General features: G+C 47.4%; 1 protein-coding gene across 2 annotated transcripts in view; it reads left to right on the top strand.

Annotated features, from left to right (window-relative positions):
* Positions 1-6,985, top strand: part of LOC115115545 (metal transporter CNNM4) — an 82,381-nt gene extending 75,396 nt beyond the window's left edge. The window contains exons 6-8 of one of the 2 annotated variants that reach the window (XM_065026847.1): positions 1,654-1,716; positions 5,059-5,243; positions 6,109-6,985. In XM_065026847.1, the coding sequence (XP_064882919.1) occupies positions 1,654-1,716; positions 5,059-5,243; positions 6,109-6,363 (503 nt within the window). In that variant the 3' untranslated portion in view covers positions 6,364-6,985. The remainder of the gene's footprint in view (positions 1-1,653; positions 1,717-5,058; positions 5,244-6,108) is intronic. The other variant, XM_065026848.1, reaches the window with a different exon arrangement.
* Positions 6,986-15,844: the final 8,859 nt, after the last annotated feature.

Genomic DNA, 15,844 nt, shown 5'->3' with positions numbered 1-15,844 from the left:
CTTTGCAGCCTGAATGGAGGACGTTTTACGTACGAACCAGTCGCTGGAGGACATCAGTATAGTAATCCAGACTATAGTGAAGATCCCAAATCCCGTTTGGAGGTTTCCCGGATTCAGGAGGGAATTAGCAGGAAATACCGAATCCTCCAACCAGGATTTCTGGAAAACCAGGGATTTTATTGAAATTTTCTAGAATTTGTAACCTTACTCATGTCCTCTGTCTGTCTCTGTCTGTCTGTCTCTGTCTGTCTGTCTGTCTGGCTGGCTGGCTGGCTGGCTGGCTGGCTGGCTGTCTGTCTCACCTCTCTCTGTCTCTCTCTCACTTTCTCTTTCTGCCTCTCCCTCTTTCTGTAACTCTGTTTCCTCTCCTCTCCTTCCTCTATTCTTCTTCTTTACCTTCCTCTGTCTTCTCTATCCTCTTCTCCCTCCATCTTTCACTCCTTTCTGTCTTTCATTTCCTGCCTCCATCTCTCTTCTTTCTCTTTCATCTCCTTTCTCCATCTCTCTTCTTTCCGTCTTTCATATCCTACCTCCATCTCTCTTCTTTCTGTCTTTCATATCCTACCTCCATCTCTCTTCTTTCTGTCTTTCATATCCTACCTCCATCTCTCTTCTTTCTGTCTTTCATCTCCTACCTCCATCTCTCTTCTTTCTGTCTTTCATCTCCTACCTCCATCTCTCTTCTTTCTGTCTTTCATCTCTCTTCTTTGTCTTTCATCTCCTGTCTCCATCTCTCTCCTTTCTGTCTTTCATCTCCTGTCTCCATCTCTCTTCTTTCTGTCTTTCATCTCCTGTCTCCATCTCTCTTCTTTCTGTCTTTCATCTCCTGTCTCCATCTCTCTTTTTTCTCTTTCATCTCCTGTCTCCATCTCTCTTCTTTCTGTCTTTCATCTCCTGTCTCCATCTCTCTTCTTTCTGTCTTTCATCTCCTGTCTCCATCTCTCTTCTTTCTGTCTTTCATCTCCTGTCTCCATCTCTCTTCTTTCTGTCTTTCATATCCTACCTCCATCTCTCTTCTTTCTGTCTTTCATCTCCTACCTCCATCTCTCTTCTTTCTGTCTTTCATCTCCTACCTCCATCTCTCTTCTTTCTGTCTTTCATCTCTCTTCTTTGTCTTTCATCTCCTGTCTCCATCTCTCTCCTTTCTGTCTTTCATCTCCTGTCTCCATCTCTCTTCTTTCTGTCTTTCATCTCCTGTCTCCATCTCTCTTCTTTCTGTCTTTCATCTCCTGTCTCCATCTCTCTTTTTTCTCTTTCATCTCCTGTCTCCATCTCTCTTCTTTCTGTCTTTCATCTCCTGTCTCCATCTCTCTTCTTTCTGTCTTTCATCTCCTGTCTCCATCTCTCTTCTTTCTGTCTTTCATCTCCTGTCTCCATCTCTCTTCTTTCTGTCTTTCATCTCCTGTCTCCATCTCTCTTCTTTCTGTCTTTCATCTCCTGTCTCCATCTCTCTTCTTTCTGTCTTTCATATCCTGTCTCCATCTCTCTTCTTTCTGTCTTTCATCTCCTACCTCCATCTCTCTTCTTTCTGTCTTTCATCTCTCTTCTTTGTCTTTCATCTCCTGCCTCCATCTCTCTTCTTTCTTTTTCATCTCCTCCCTCCATCTGTTTCTCTCATTCCTGTATTTCCTCTCCTTCATCTGTCTCTCTCAGTGGTGTCATCTCGTCCTCGTCACCTCTCTCTAAAGCGGTTCTCTCTGTTCTCCAGGTTGCCAGGTAACCTCCGGCATGTCTGGGCACTGGGGAAACATTTAACTGTAACACCCAGGCTGGGGGGGGGAATGTAACCGTAACACCCACTACTTTATTCTACTTTATGTAGTTGTTTAATAGAAAATGGTAGTGACTAGTGAGTAGTCTACAGAATCATCAGCATCAGTCACACACAACCCTTCACCAATCAAAAACGCTAACAAACACTAACGATGCGAGGAAATGTCCTAAATGACTTCTGTTTCTAGCCTTCATCTGCAATTTAAACCAACAAATCTCAAGCTACCTGCTGACTCTCACTAGCTTTGGTGGAGTGTGTGTTGTACCAAAGGACAACCGACACCCTCTTGATAATACCAGGTAATGTGTCTTCTTGGCCTGCAGAGGGCAGTGGCGGGCAGTTTGTTGATGTGATTAGTGGTTACCTACCTTTTTAAGGCTTTGGGGTTGGCAACTGGGCTAAGACCGGCACTGCCCCTTCTCTACCTGGCATCACAGGCCAGGGTTTATGTCGCAGAAACTGGAAGCTGGGTGTCTTCTCTACCTGGCATCACAGGCCAGGGTTTATGTCGCAGAAACTGGAAGCTGGGTGTCTTCTCAACCTGGCATCACAGGCCAGGGTTTATGTCGCAGAAACTGGAAGCTGGGTGTCTTCTCTACCTGGCATCACAGGCCAGGGTTTATGTCGCAGAAACTGGAAGCTGGGTGTCTTCTCTACCTGGCATCACAGGCCAGGGTTTATGTCGCAGAAACTGGAAGCTGGGTGTCTTCTCAACCTGGCATCACAGGCCAGGGTTTATGTCGCAGAAACTGGAAGCTGGGTGTCTTCTCAACCTGGCATCACAGGCCAGGGTTTATGTCGCAGAAACTGGAAGCTGGGTGTCTTCTCAACCTGGCATCACAGGCCAGGGTTTATGTCGCAGAAACTGGAAGCTGGGTGTCTTCTCTACCTTCTTATTGGCTGAGTGGTCGACAAGTGGATCTTCGGCTATTGGACGCTGCATTACTATGTGTTCACGCCACGCCTGACAATCATGCACCTCATCTTCGGCACTGGCACACACACACACACACACACACACACACACACACACACACACACACACACACATACAGGATGTCACACACTTCTTCAGACTGGTTGGTGTGTATATGCCAGCTCTGAAGGTCAGGTCCAGCTGCGGAACGTCTGTAAGGTTTTTAAGAAATCCACGTGGATACATTTTAGTGAGGCACTGGCATGGCATCATGTTATTCAATGTGTGCCAAATATTGTGAGCAGAGTGAAATTAACAGATTTCACATTTTTGAGGTGTGTAGAAACTGCTAAATATTCTGTCTCTAACAGGTCTCTCTCTAACAGGTCTCTCTCTAACAGGTCTCTCTCTAACAGGTCTGTCTCTAACAGGTCTGTCTCTCTCTCTCTCTCTAACAGGTCTGTCTCTCTCTCTCTCTAACAGGTCTGTCTCTCTCTCTCTAACAGGTCTCTCTCTCTCTCTCTCTCTAACAGGTCTCTCTCTCTCTCTAACAGGTCTCTCTCTCTCTCTAACAGGTCTCTCTCTCTCTCTAACAGGTCTCTCTCTCTCGCTAACAGGTCTCTCTCTCTCGCTAACAGGTCTCTCTCTCTCGCTAACAGGTCTCTCTCTCTCTAACAGGTCTCTCTCTCTAACAGGTCTCTCTCTCTAACAGGTCTCTCTCTCTCTAACAGGTCTCTCTCTCTCTAACAGGTCTCTCTCTCTCTCTCTAACAGGTCTCTCTCCCTCTCTAACATGTCTCTCTCTCTCTCTAACATCTCTCTCTCTCTCTCTAACAGGTCTCTCTCTCTCTCTCTAACAGGTCTCTCTCTCTCGCTAACAGGTCTCTCTCTCTCGCTAACAGGTCTCTCTCTCTCGCTAACAGGTCTCTCTCTCTCTAACAGGTCTCTCTCTCTAACAGGTCTCTCTCTCTAACAGGTCTCTCTCTCTAACAGGTCTCTCTCTCTCTAACAGGTCTCTCTCTCTCTAACAGGTCTCTCTCTCTAACAGGTCTCTCTCTCTCTCTCTCTAACAGGTCTCTCTCCCTCTCTAACATGTCTCTCTCCCTCTCTAACATGTCTCTCTCTCTCTCTAACAGGTCTCTCTCTCTCTCTCTAACAGGTCTCTCTCTCTAACAGGTCTCTCTCTCTCTAACAGGTCTCTCTCTCTAACAGGTCTCTCTCTCTCTAACAGGTGTCTCTCTCTTTCTCTCTCTAACGTGTCTCTCTCTTTCTCTCTCTAACAGGTCTCTCTCTCTCTAACAGGTCTCTCTCTCTCTCTCTAACAGGTCTCTCCCTCTCTCTCTAACAGGTCTCTCTCTCTCTCTCTCTAACAGGTCTCTCTCTCTCTCTCTCTAACAGGTCTCTCTCTCTCTCTCTCTAACAGGTCTCTCTCTCTCTCTCTCTAACAGGTCTCTCTCTCTCTCTCTCTCTAACAGGTCTCTCTCTCTCTCTCTCTCTAACAGGTCTCTCTCTCTCTCTCTCTCTAACAGGTCTCTCTCTCTCTCTCTCTCTAACAGGTCTCTCTCTCGCTAACAGGTCTCTCTCTCTCTCTCTAACAGGTCTCTCTCCCTCTCTAACATGTCTCTCTCCCTCTCTAACATGTCTCTCTCTCTCTAACAGGTCTCTCTCTCTCTCTCTCTAGCAGGTCTCTCTCTCTCTAACAGGTCTCTCTCTCTCTCTCTCTCTCTAACAGGTCTCTCTCTCTCTCTCTCTCTCTCTCTCTCTCTCTCTCTAACAGGTCTCTCTCTCTCTAACAGGTCTCTAACAGGTCTCTCCCTCTCTCTCTAACAGGTCTCTCTTTCTCTCTCTAACGTGTCTCTCTCTCTCTCTCTCTCTCTAACAGGTCTCTCTCTCTCTCTCTCTCTAACAGGTCTCTCTCTCTCTCTCTCTCTAACAGGTCTCTCTCTAACAGGTCTCTCTCTCTAACAGGTCTCTCTCTCTAACAGGTCTGTCTCTCTAACAGGTCTGTCTCTCTAACAGGTCTGTCTCTCTAACAGGTCTCTCTCTAACATGGATGGATATGTGTGAGTTTGGTTGTGTGTTAGTTCTGACTAGTTCCTTCTCCAGACCATGTCTCTTGTCTCTCTCTGTCCGTCCCGTTGACATGTCCGGTGCTGAATGAACTGTGTATTGGCCTCTAGAAGGCAGCTTTGCCTGGTTCGCCCATTATTCACAGTTAGCCTTCCATTTCATTAACAGTTTTACCTGTGTTAGTGTGTTTACATGTTTTGCCATACCTTTTTGTTTGTGTGCATCTGCATCTGCACGTGTGAGTGTAATTATTTTCTCTTGTTGCTCACTCTAACGCTACGAGCCTGTGTGTGTTTCAGAGTTCCGCTCCCCATCCCACATCAGTGGTTTGAACAGGACAGCGTCTCTGAGCGCTGCAGATCGGACGGAGTCGGTGTCTGTCGGCGGCAGTAACAGCCAGCTCAACACTCAGTTCACTGTCCCTTCACCGTCATACACACCCGACTTCTACGTACGAGCTCTCTCAGACCTGCAGTTCGTCAAGGTGAGGATACCCCATACATTGATACCTCCTGCACTGAGCTTTAATGATTTGTTGAGGAGACAGACCGTGTGTGTAGGCTTTTGTCCTATTTTTTGTCCTACTTTTTGTCCTACATTACAACACCTTGATACTCTCCCTCTTCTCTCTCTCCCCCTCCCTCTCTCCCTCTTTCTCTCCCTCCCTCCATCTCTTTCCATCTCTCCCCCCTCTCTCCCTCGCTCTCCCCTCCTCCCCTTCCCCTCCATCTCGCTCTTCCCTCTCTCCATCTCGCTCTTCCCTCTCTCCCCTCTCTCCATCTCTCCCCCTCGCTCTCCCCTCTCTCCCTCGCTCTCCCCTCTCTCCCTCGCTCTCCCCTCTCTCCCTCGCTCTTCCCTCTCTCCCTCGCTCTTCCCTCTCTCCCTCGCTCTTCCCTCACTCTTCCCTCTCTCCCTCGCTCTTCCCTCTCTCCCTCGCTCTACCCTCTCTCCCTCGCTCTACCCTCTCTCCCTCGCTCTACCCTCTCTCCCTCGCTCTCCCTCGCTCTCCCCTCTCTCCCTCGCTCTCCCTCGCTCTCCCCTCTCTCCCTCGCTCTACCCTCTCTCGCTCTCCCCTCTCTCCCTCGCTCTCCCCTCTCTCCCTCGCTCTCCCCTCTCTCCCTCGCTCTCCCCTATCTTTTTACCTCGCTCTCCTCCTCCCTCCCCCTCTCCCTCTTTCTTTCTCTCCCTCCCTCTTTATCTCCCTCTCTTCCCTCTCCCTCTTCTCCCCCTCCCCTCTCCCTCTCCTCCCTCTCCCTCTTCTCCCCCTCTCTCCCTCTTTCTCGTTCTCCTTCTCTCTTTTTATCTCTTTCTCTCTATCCCTCACCGTGTCCCTCTTCCCTCTCTCTCAGATCACACGTGCCCAGTACCAGAACGGTCTGATGGCGTCTCGTCTGGATTCCTCCCCCCAGTCACCTGATTGCGGCCACCCCCGTCTGGAGGGTACCCCGCCCCCCGTGGGCACCGCCACCCTCTTCTTCCTATCTGACGACAACCCCACTCCGGAGAAAAGCCCCCTCCTGGCTGACGAGACCACCTCTCTCCTCAACGAGCAGAACTCTCTGCCTCACAACCACCACCACAACCCATCAGAGAACAGCATATGACACACACACTAGTACACACACTTATATATGTGCGTTTACACACACTACCAGGGACTGAGGAGACTGTGTGTGAGCGCGCGCGCGCACACACACACACACAGACATTATGCCAAACTGTCTTGAGGAACGACTCTCTCCCCCCATTTTAAAAGTCAACCCTGTGGCTGGTAGTGTGTACAGTGTCAGCTATTCCCCCTGTACCTTCTCTTCCAGCAGAGTCAGCTATTCCCCACTGTACCCCCTCTTTCAGCAGGGTCAGCTATCCCCACTGTACCCCCTCTTCCAGCATGGTCAACTATCCCCACTGTACCCCCTCTTCCAGCAGAGTCAACTATCCCCACTGTACCCCCTCTTCCAGCAGAGTCAGCTATCCCCACTGTACCCCCTCTTCCAGCATGGTCAACTATCCCCACTGTACCCCCTCTTCCAGCAGAGTCAACTATCCCCACTGTACCCCCTCTTCCAGCATGGTCAACTATCCCCACTGTACCCCCTCTTCCAGCATGGTCAACTATCCCCACTGTACCCCCTCTTCCAGCAGAGTCAGCTATCCCCACTGTACCCCCTCTTCCAGCATGGTCAACTATCCCCACTGTACCCCCTCTTCCAGCAGAGTCAGCTATCCCCACTGTACCCCTCTTCCAGCAGAGTCAGCTATCCCCACTGTACCCCCTCTTCCAGCAGAGTCAGCTATCCCCACTGTACCCCCTCTTCCAGCAGAGTCAGCTATCCCCACTGTACCCCCTCTTCCAGCAGAGTCAGCTATCCCCCTGTACCCCCTCTTCCAGCAGAGTCAGCTATCCCCACTGTACCCCCTCTTCCAGCAGAGTCAGCTATCCCCACTGTACCCCCTCTTCCAGCAGAGTCAGCTATCCCCCTGTACCCCCTCTTCCAGCATGGTCAGCTATCCCCACTGTACCCCTCTTCCAGCAGAGTCAGCTATCCCCCTGTACCCCCTCTTCCAGCATGGTCAGCTATCCCCCTGTACCCCTCTTCCAGCATGGTCAGCTATCCCCACTGTACCCCCTCTTCCAGCATGGTCAGCTATCCCCCTGTACCCCCTCTTCCAGCATGGTCAGCTATCCCCACTGTACCCCCTCTTCCAGCAGAGTCAGCTATCCCCACTGTACCCCCTCTTCCAGCATGGTCAACTATCCCCACTGTACCCCCTCTTCCAGCAGAGTCAGCTATCCCCACTGTACCCCCTCTTCCAGCAGAGTCAGCTATCCCCACTGTACCCCCTCTTCCAGCATGGTCAACTATCCCCACTGTACCCCCTCTTCCAGCAGAGTCAGCTATCCCCACTGTACCCCCTCTTCCAGCAGAGTCAGCTATCCCCACTGTACCCCTCTTCCAGCAGAGTCAACTATCCCCACTGTACCCCCTCTTCCAGCAGAGTCAGCTATCCCCACTGTACCCCCTCTTCCAGCAGAGTCAGCTATCCCCACTGTACCCCCTCTTCCAGCATGGTCAGCTATCCCCCTGTACCCCCTCTTCCAGCAGAGTCAGCTATCCCCCTGTACCCCCTCTTCCAGCAGAGTCAGCTATCCCCCTGTACCCCCTCTTCCAGCAGAGTCAGCTATCCCCACTGTACCCCCTCTTCCAGCAGAGTCAACTATCCCCACTGTACCCCCTCTTCCAGCAGAGTCAGCTATCCCCACTGTACCCCCTCTTCCAGCATGGCATGATGTCATTATTGATCTGTCTGACTGCAATGTGTGTGTGTGTGTGTGTGTGTGTGTGTGTGTGTGTGTGTGTGTCTGTGTCTGTGTCTGTGTGGTGTGTGTGTGGTGTGTGTGTACACACTGTAACAGAGTTAGGGACAGAGATCAAAGAAGACGACAGAGATGTCAGAAGCTGTGCTGTTGGAGAGAAGGACTAGGACCATGTGGAGGAAGGGGCAGAGGTATGAGAGAGCAAAGCAGAGCGAGATGATGTGACTTGGTCGTGGCGTTGGGCTCAATAGGACTGAGAGAGGTCCCTGATGACCCTTTTATATGGATTAACTGTTGTTTTTCTTCTCACTTTTATATAAAAAGATCATCAGCGTTTCAGATATAGACAGGTCGTAGCTAGGTACAGATGCCTACAGGGAGAGGTGTGTGTGTGTGTGTGTGTGTGTGTGTGTGTCCTCCGCCTTGCTGTTTCCTGGTCTGCTCTGTCTCCACTGTAAAGCCACACCACTCAGGGAGACTCAAACAAACAGATAGAAGCACCAACAACAACCGCATGTGTCGTAACCCCCCCAACCATTAACTAACGGCAACTATACAGCTAAAGACCAATCAGAACAAAGCATGTCAAAGAGGAAACTAATATATGTTATAAATATGTAATATTACTATATTGAAAAAGAAAATGCTATTTATTAATTCCATGTGTGGCGAGAGAGGGGGGAAAGTGTCTGTTGGTTTTTGTATTTTTGGATATTCGTGTCAAGGTATATAGTAGATTAGTGGTCTTTATGAGGTTCTTCAGACTTCTATGGGGAAGGTGTAAATAAAAGACAGATAGTGTTTTAGCTAGGGGCTTCTCCTTTTCCCCCGAAGATGCCAATGGATTCATCAGGGATGGACCACCAGTGTGTGTTGTAAGACAATCAATGTGATGATGATGATGAATGTGACATGTGTAGGGTACATTACTATAACGGGGACTGTGAGCCCTTTCCTGCTTTCAGATGGACTGGGGAATGGGGACTGGGGTGAGAGGTCCTGGTCTAAGATTTTGGGGTGGAAAAACTGAAAGGTTTGTTTCTGTCTGTGTGACCAAGTGACAATCGGAACAGTAACCTAATTAGAAAAATGCCTCCTGTCCTGACAGATATACCTATATATATATATGTGTGTTTATAATTGACTATTTATTTTGCATAAAATTCAAGTTGTATATTTTTGAGATTTTTTTTTTCTTTTTTTTTTCGCATTGTAAATTTTGTTGTCTGTGTTTTATAATCTAACATTTTCATTGAGAATATTGTCTTTATCACGATGAGATTCCTTTTAAATGTAGCAGTTGAACGCGGTGGTTGACAGCCAGTCCAGTGCACAGTGAATCCGTTTTACGCTTTGGTCTTCTAGACCCATCTCATCAGTCCTAAATCATATCTTCTATTTCCCAGACCTGTCCTGCACATTTGCCCATGTATTGAATAACACTGTGACATTATCATTTTACCAAGTCTATAGTAGTTGTCCAAATTAACAGCATTGTTATACCAAATAATCAATGAATATTTCCTCTCAATTCTATATGAAATGTTTTACATACCAAACAAAGCACAGTACCACTGCAGGTTCCACAAAAAGGACACCGTCACCAAAGGGATATATTCTCTGAAGTAATATCTTTGTGCTGGACTGGTATGGGCCAACCCTCAACTCCTTTAAAACAAGTGTTCACATTGATCATGGAACCAGAACTGGGCTGGACTCTCCTGAAAGGGAATGATCAAGCACTTTTTTTTCTACAACATTATTTTTCATTTTTAATAGTTGGGATGTGGTGTAGTTATGAATCCAAAGGATGTGGATGAATACTGTGGAGAAAAAATAAATAAAAATCTCTTTTTTTTCTCTTTTTTTTAAAAAATAAATTGGAATGATTCAGGGTTAATATGTTATGTTGAACTGTACACCTTGTTCAGAGCAAATGTGACTCAGTGGTCTAGACAGACACAGGGAATATTAAAAATGACTTCAAATATATGTTTCCCTGTGACATCAATGCATGATTTAAGATTACGTCCCAATTATTATTATTCTTTTTTTGCACACTCGTTGTGGATGTAAAAGCATAGGATTGATGTAAACATTGGCAAAAGGGAGTTTCCACCATTTGCTAAATCCATGCAAGAGACTACGCAAGTGCACACTTGTGGAGAATTGGGACATGACCTATGTGACAATTGGACATAAGTAAGTAGAAGGATAGGATTTGGTCTGACAGTAGCTCTCCAGGAACAGGGTTGGAGTGGAAACCTACAGGACAGTAACTCTCCAGGAACAGGGTTGGAGTGAAAACCTACAGGACAGTAGCTCTCCAGGAACAGGGTTGGAGTGGAAACCTACAGGCCAGTAGCTCTCCAGTAACAGGGTTGGAGTGGAAACCTACAATACAGTAGCTCTCCAGGAACAGGGTTGGAGTGGAAACCTACAGGACAGTAGCTCTCCAGTAACAGGGTTGGAGTGGAAACCTACAGGACAGTAGCTCTCCAGGAACAGGGTTGGAGTGGAAACCTACAGGACAGTAGCTCTCCAGGAACAGGGTTGGAGTGGAAACCTACAGGACAGTAGCTCTCCAGTAACAGGGTTGGAGTGGAAACCTACAGGACAGTAGCTCTCCAGTAACAGGGTTGGAGTGGAAACCTACAGGACAGTAGCTCTCCAGTAACAGGGTTGGAGTGGAAACCTACAGGACAGTAGCTCTCCAGTAACAGGGTTGGAGTGGAAACCTACAGGACAGTAGCTCTCCAGGAACAGGGTTGGAGTGGAAACCTACAGTAACAGGGTTGGAGTGGAAACCTACAGGACAGTAGCTCTCCAGTAACAGGGTTGGAGTGAAAACCTACAGTAACAGGGTTGGAGTGGAAACCTACAGGACAGTAGCTCTCCAGTAACAGGGTTGGAGTGGAAACCTACAGTAACAGGGTTGGAGTGGAAACCTACAGGACAGTAGCTCTCCAGTAACAGGGTTGGAGTGAAAACCTACAGTAACAGGGTTGGAGTGGAAACCTACAGGACAGTAGCTCTCCAGTAACAGGGTTGGAGTGAAAACCTACAGTAACAGGGTTGGAGTGGAAACCTACAGGACAGTAGCTCTCCAGTAACAGGGTTGGAGTGGAAAGCTACAGTAACAGGGTTGGAGTGGAAACCTACAGTAACAGGGTTGGAGTGGAAACCTACAGGACAGTAGCTCTCCAGTAACAGGGTTGGAGTGAAAACCTACAGTAACAGGGTTGGAGTGGAAACCTACAGGACAGTAGCTCTCCAGTAACAGGGTTGGAGTGAAAACCTACAGTAACAGGGTTGGAGTGGAAACCTACAGGACAGTAGCTCTCCAGTAACAGGGTTGGAGTGAAAACCTACAGTAACAGGGTTGGAGTGGAAACCTACAGTAACAGGGTTGGAGTGGAAACCTACAGTAACAGGGTTGGAGTGGAAACCTACAGTAACAGGGTTGGAGTGGAAACCTACAGTAACAGGGTTGGAGTGGAAACCTACAGTAACAGGGTTGGAGTGGAAACCTACAGTAACAGGGTTGGAGAGGAAACCTACAGTAACAGGGTTGGAGTGGAAACCTACAGTAACAGGGTTGGAGTGGAAACCTCCAGTAACAGGGTTGGAGTGGAAACCTACAGTAACAGGGTTGGAGTGGAAACCTACAGTAACAGGGTTGGAGTGGAAACCTACAGTAACAGGGTTGGAGTGGAAACCTACAGTAACAGGGTTGGAGTGGAAACCTCCAGTAACAGGGTTGGAGTGGAAACCTACAGTAACAGGGTTGGAGTGGAAACCTACAGTAACAGGGTTGGAGAGGAAACCTACAGTAACAGGGTTGGAGAGGAAACCTACAGTAACAGGGTTGGAGTGGAAACCTACAGTAACAGGGCTGGAGTGGAAACCTACAGTAACAGGGTTGGAGTGGAAACCTCCAGTAACAGGGTTGGAGTGGAAACCTCCAGTAACAGGGTTGGAGTGAAACCTACAGTAACAGGGTTGGAGTGGAAACCTACAGTAACAGGGTTGGAGTGGAAACCTACAGTAACAGGGTTGGAGTGGAAACCTACAGTAACAGGGTTGGAGTGAAACCTACAGTAACAGGGTTGGAGAGGAAACCTACAGTAACAGGGTTGGAGAGGAAACCTACAGTAACAGGGTTGGAGTGGAAACCTACAGTAACAGGGTTGGAGTGAAAACCTACAGTAACAGGGTTGGAGTGGAAACCTACAGTAACAGGGTTGGAGTGAAAACCTACAGTAACAGGGTTGGAGTGGAAACCTACAGTAACAGGGTTGGAGAGGAAACCTACAGTAACAGGGTTGGAGAGGAAACCTACAGTAACAGGGTTGGAGTGGAAACCTACAGTAACAGGGTTGGAGTGGAAACCTACAGTAACAGGGTTGGAGTGGAAACCTACAGTAACAGGGTTGGAGTGGAAACCTACAGTAACAGGGTTGGAGAGGAAACCTACAGTAACAGGGTTGGAGTGGAAACCTACAGTAACAGGGTTTGAGTGAAAACCTACAGTAACAGGGTTTGAGTGAAAACCTACAGTAACAGGGTTGGAGTGGAAACCTACAGTAACAGGGTTGGAGAGGAAACCTACAGTAACAGGGTTGGAGTGGAAACCTACAGTAACAGGGTTGGAGTGGAAACCTACAGTAACAGGGTTGGAGTGGAAACCTACAGTAACAGGGTTGGAGTGGAAACCTACAGTAACAGGGTTGGAGAGGAAACCTACAGTAACAGGGTTGGAGTGAAAACCTACAGTAACAGGGTTGGAGTGGAAACCTACAGTAACAGGGTTGGAGTGGAAACCTACAGTAACAGGGTTGGAGTGGAAACCTACAGTAACAGGGTTGGAGAGGAAACCTACAGTAACAGGGTTGGAGAGCTCTACCCCAGAGTGATACTGTCATCTGTTTAAACTGAGTAATGGCCATGAGTTGTATCACATAAATTCCCCTGCAGGGCTCTAACTTTCTAGGAACTCTGAAATGACCTTTGCAATATCATCATTACGCTGATTCTGTTGCTCAACGTTTCCTATATGGAAGCTAGTGGAACAAAACTGTGAGGGACCTAGCTGAATTTGTCCAATAGAAACTCTTGTTTGGACTAAGGATTTAACCCCTATAGTGGCCCTTACTTCAATTCTAATGACTTTTCAATATCACCTGGGATAACAGGAAACAACAGAACTCTTAAGGTTGTGTCCTAACTACAACGTAAAAAAAAAAAATCAGTTATGCATTAATATCAATGGGCCGGTTTATCAGACAGATTTAGTACTCTGTTCAATCTGTAAAGCTGAAGCGTTACAGATTGCACCATAGAAATGTAAAGGTCATTTTAAATTCAGCCGCCATACAGTGCATTCGTAAAGTATTGATTGATTAAATTGTATTTTTTCCTCGTCAATCTACACACAATACCCCATAATGAAATCAGACCCTTTACTCTCGCTGTACTTTGTTGAAGCACCTTTGGCAGTGATTACAGGCTTGAGTCTTCTTGGGTATGACGCTATAAGCTTGGCACACCTGTATTTGGGGAGTTTCTCCCGTTCTTCTCTGCAGATCCTCTCAAGCTCTGTCGGGTTGGATGGGGAGCGTCGCTGCACAGCTATTTTCAGGTCTCTCCAGAGATGTTTGTTCGGGTTCAAGTTTGGACTCTAGCTAGGCCACTCAAGGACATTCAAAGACTTGTCCCGAAGCAACTCCTGCGTTTTCTTGGCTGTGAGCTTGGGTTGTTGTCCTGTTGGAAGGTGAACCTTCGCCCCAGTCTGAGGTCCTGAGCGCTCTAGAGCAGGTTTTCATCAAGGATCTCTCTGTACTTTGCTCCGTTTTAGCTTTCCCTTGATCCTGACTAGTCTCCCAGTCCCTGCTGCTGAAAAACATCCCCACAGCATGATGCTGCCACCACCATGCTTCACCGTAGGGATGGTGCCAGGTTTCATCCAGATGTGAAACTTGGCATTCAGTTCAATCTTGGTTTCATCAGACCAGAAAATCTTGTCTTTAGGTGCCTTTTGTCAAACTCCAAGCGAGCTGTCATGTGCCTTTTTACTGAAGAGTGGTTTCTGTCTGGCCACTCTACCATAAAGGCCTGATTGGTGGAGTACTGCAGAGATGGTTGTCCTTCTGGAATGTTTTCCCATCTCCACAGAGGAATTCTGGAGCTCTGTCAGAGTGACCATCGGGTACCTGGTCATCTTCTTAACCAAGACCCTTCTCACCTGATTGCTCAGTTCGGCCGGACAGCCAGCTCTAAGAAGAGTCTTGGTGTTTCCAAACTTCTTTCATTTAAGAATGATGGAGGTCACTGTGTTCTTGGGGACATTCAATGCTGCAGAATGATGGAGGTCACTGTGTTCTTGGGGACATTCAATGCTGCAGAATGATGGAGGTCACTGTGTTCTTGGGGACCTTCAATGCTGCAGAATGATGGAGGTCACTGTGTTCTTGGGGACCTTCAATGCTGCAGAATGATGGAGGCCACTGTGTTCTTGGGGACCTTCAATGCTGCAGAATGATGGAGGCCACTGTGTTCTTGGGGACCTTCAATGCTGCAGAATGGAGGCCATTGTGTTCTTGGGGGCCTTCAATGCTGCAGACCTTTTTTGTTACCCTTCCCCAGATCTGTGCCTCGACACAATCCTGTCTCTGAGCTCTACGGACAATTCCTTTGACCTCATGGCTTGGTTTTTGCTCTGACATACACTGTCAACTGTGGGACCTTATATAGACAGGTGTGTGCCTTTCCAAATCATGTCCAATCAATTTAATTTCCCACAGGTGGACTCCAAGTCGTAGAATCATCTCAATGATGATCAATGGAATCAGTATGCAAATGAGCTCAATTTCAATTCTCATAGCAAAGTGTCTGAATACTTATTTCTGTTTTTAATTTTTAATACATTTGCAAACATTTTGAAAAACCTGTTTTTGCTTTGTCATTATGGGGTATTGGGTGTAGATTGAGGGGGAAAAAATGTTTTAATCAATTTTAGAATAAAGCTGTGAAAAAAGTAAGGGTCTGAATACTTTCCGAATGCCCTGTACATTAGTTTAAAGTCAAACTATATGTAGCAACTAAAAATTATAGTTTTAAGTTAGGATTCACCCCTTAGAAAAAAAAGGGACAAACCTTTTACCCTCTGTAGTAGAACTAGTTATTGTTCTGGGTAGAACCCTTCCACGGGTTGGCAGGGTAGCCTAGTGGTTAGAGCGTTAACCGGAAGGTTGCAAGTTCAACCCCCCGAGCTGACAAGGTACAAATCTGTCGTTCTGCACCTGAACAACTGGCCGTCATTGAAAATAAGAATTTGTTCTTAACTGACTTGCCTGGTTAAATAAAGGTCAAATAAAAATAAAACCTACAGAACCCTTTTAGAGTTTAGCCAGCCAGTACTCTCATCTGTTGTGGACTTTAAATCAAACCGTATAGTCAGTCACTCTCAAGAAGACTTACCTTCACACACTACCAGAAAAGACTCTATTCTTTTCATTCCAGGTCTTTACAGATCCTCCCGTCTCCCTTCAGAAAGCAGATCAACCGTGGGTTGTTTTAGTTTTCTATCTATCTGGGTCTGTAGAGATTGCTATGGCATGTGTCCTAAATGGTACCCTGTTCCCTATATAGTGTGCTCCTTTTGACAAGTGCCCTCTGGGAATGGGGTGCCATTGGGGACACAACACGTGTGTCCTCAAGACTCTTGTTAATGTACCTGTTGACTTGTGTCCAGTCCACCCCCAACC

The sequence above is a fragment of the Oncorhynchus nerka genome, linkage group LG13 (genome assembly GCF_034236695.1).
Source record: "Oncorhynchus nerka isolate Pitt River linkage group LG13, Oner_Uvic_2.0, whole genome shotgun sequence".
NCBI classification, from domain to species: Eukaryota; Metazoa; Chordata; class Actinopteri; order Salmoniformes; family Salmonidae; genus Oncorhynchus; species Oncorhynchus nerka.
The sequence above is the reverse complement of the archived record's forward strand: the minus strand, read 5'-3'. Positions and strand labels throughout refer to the sequence as shown.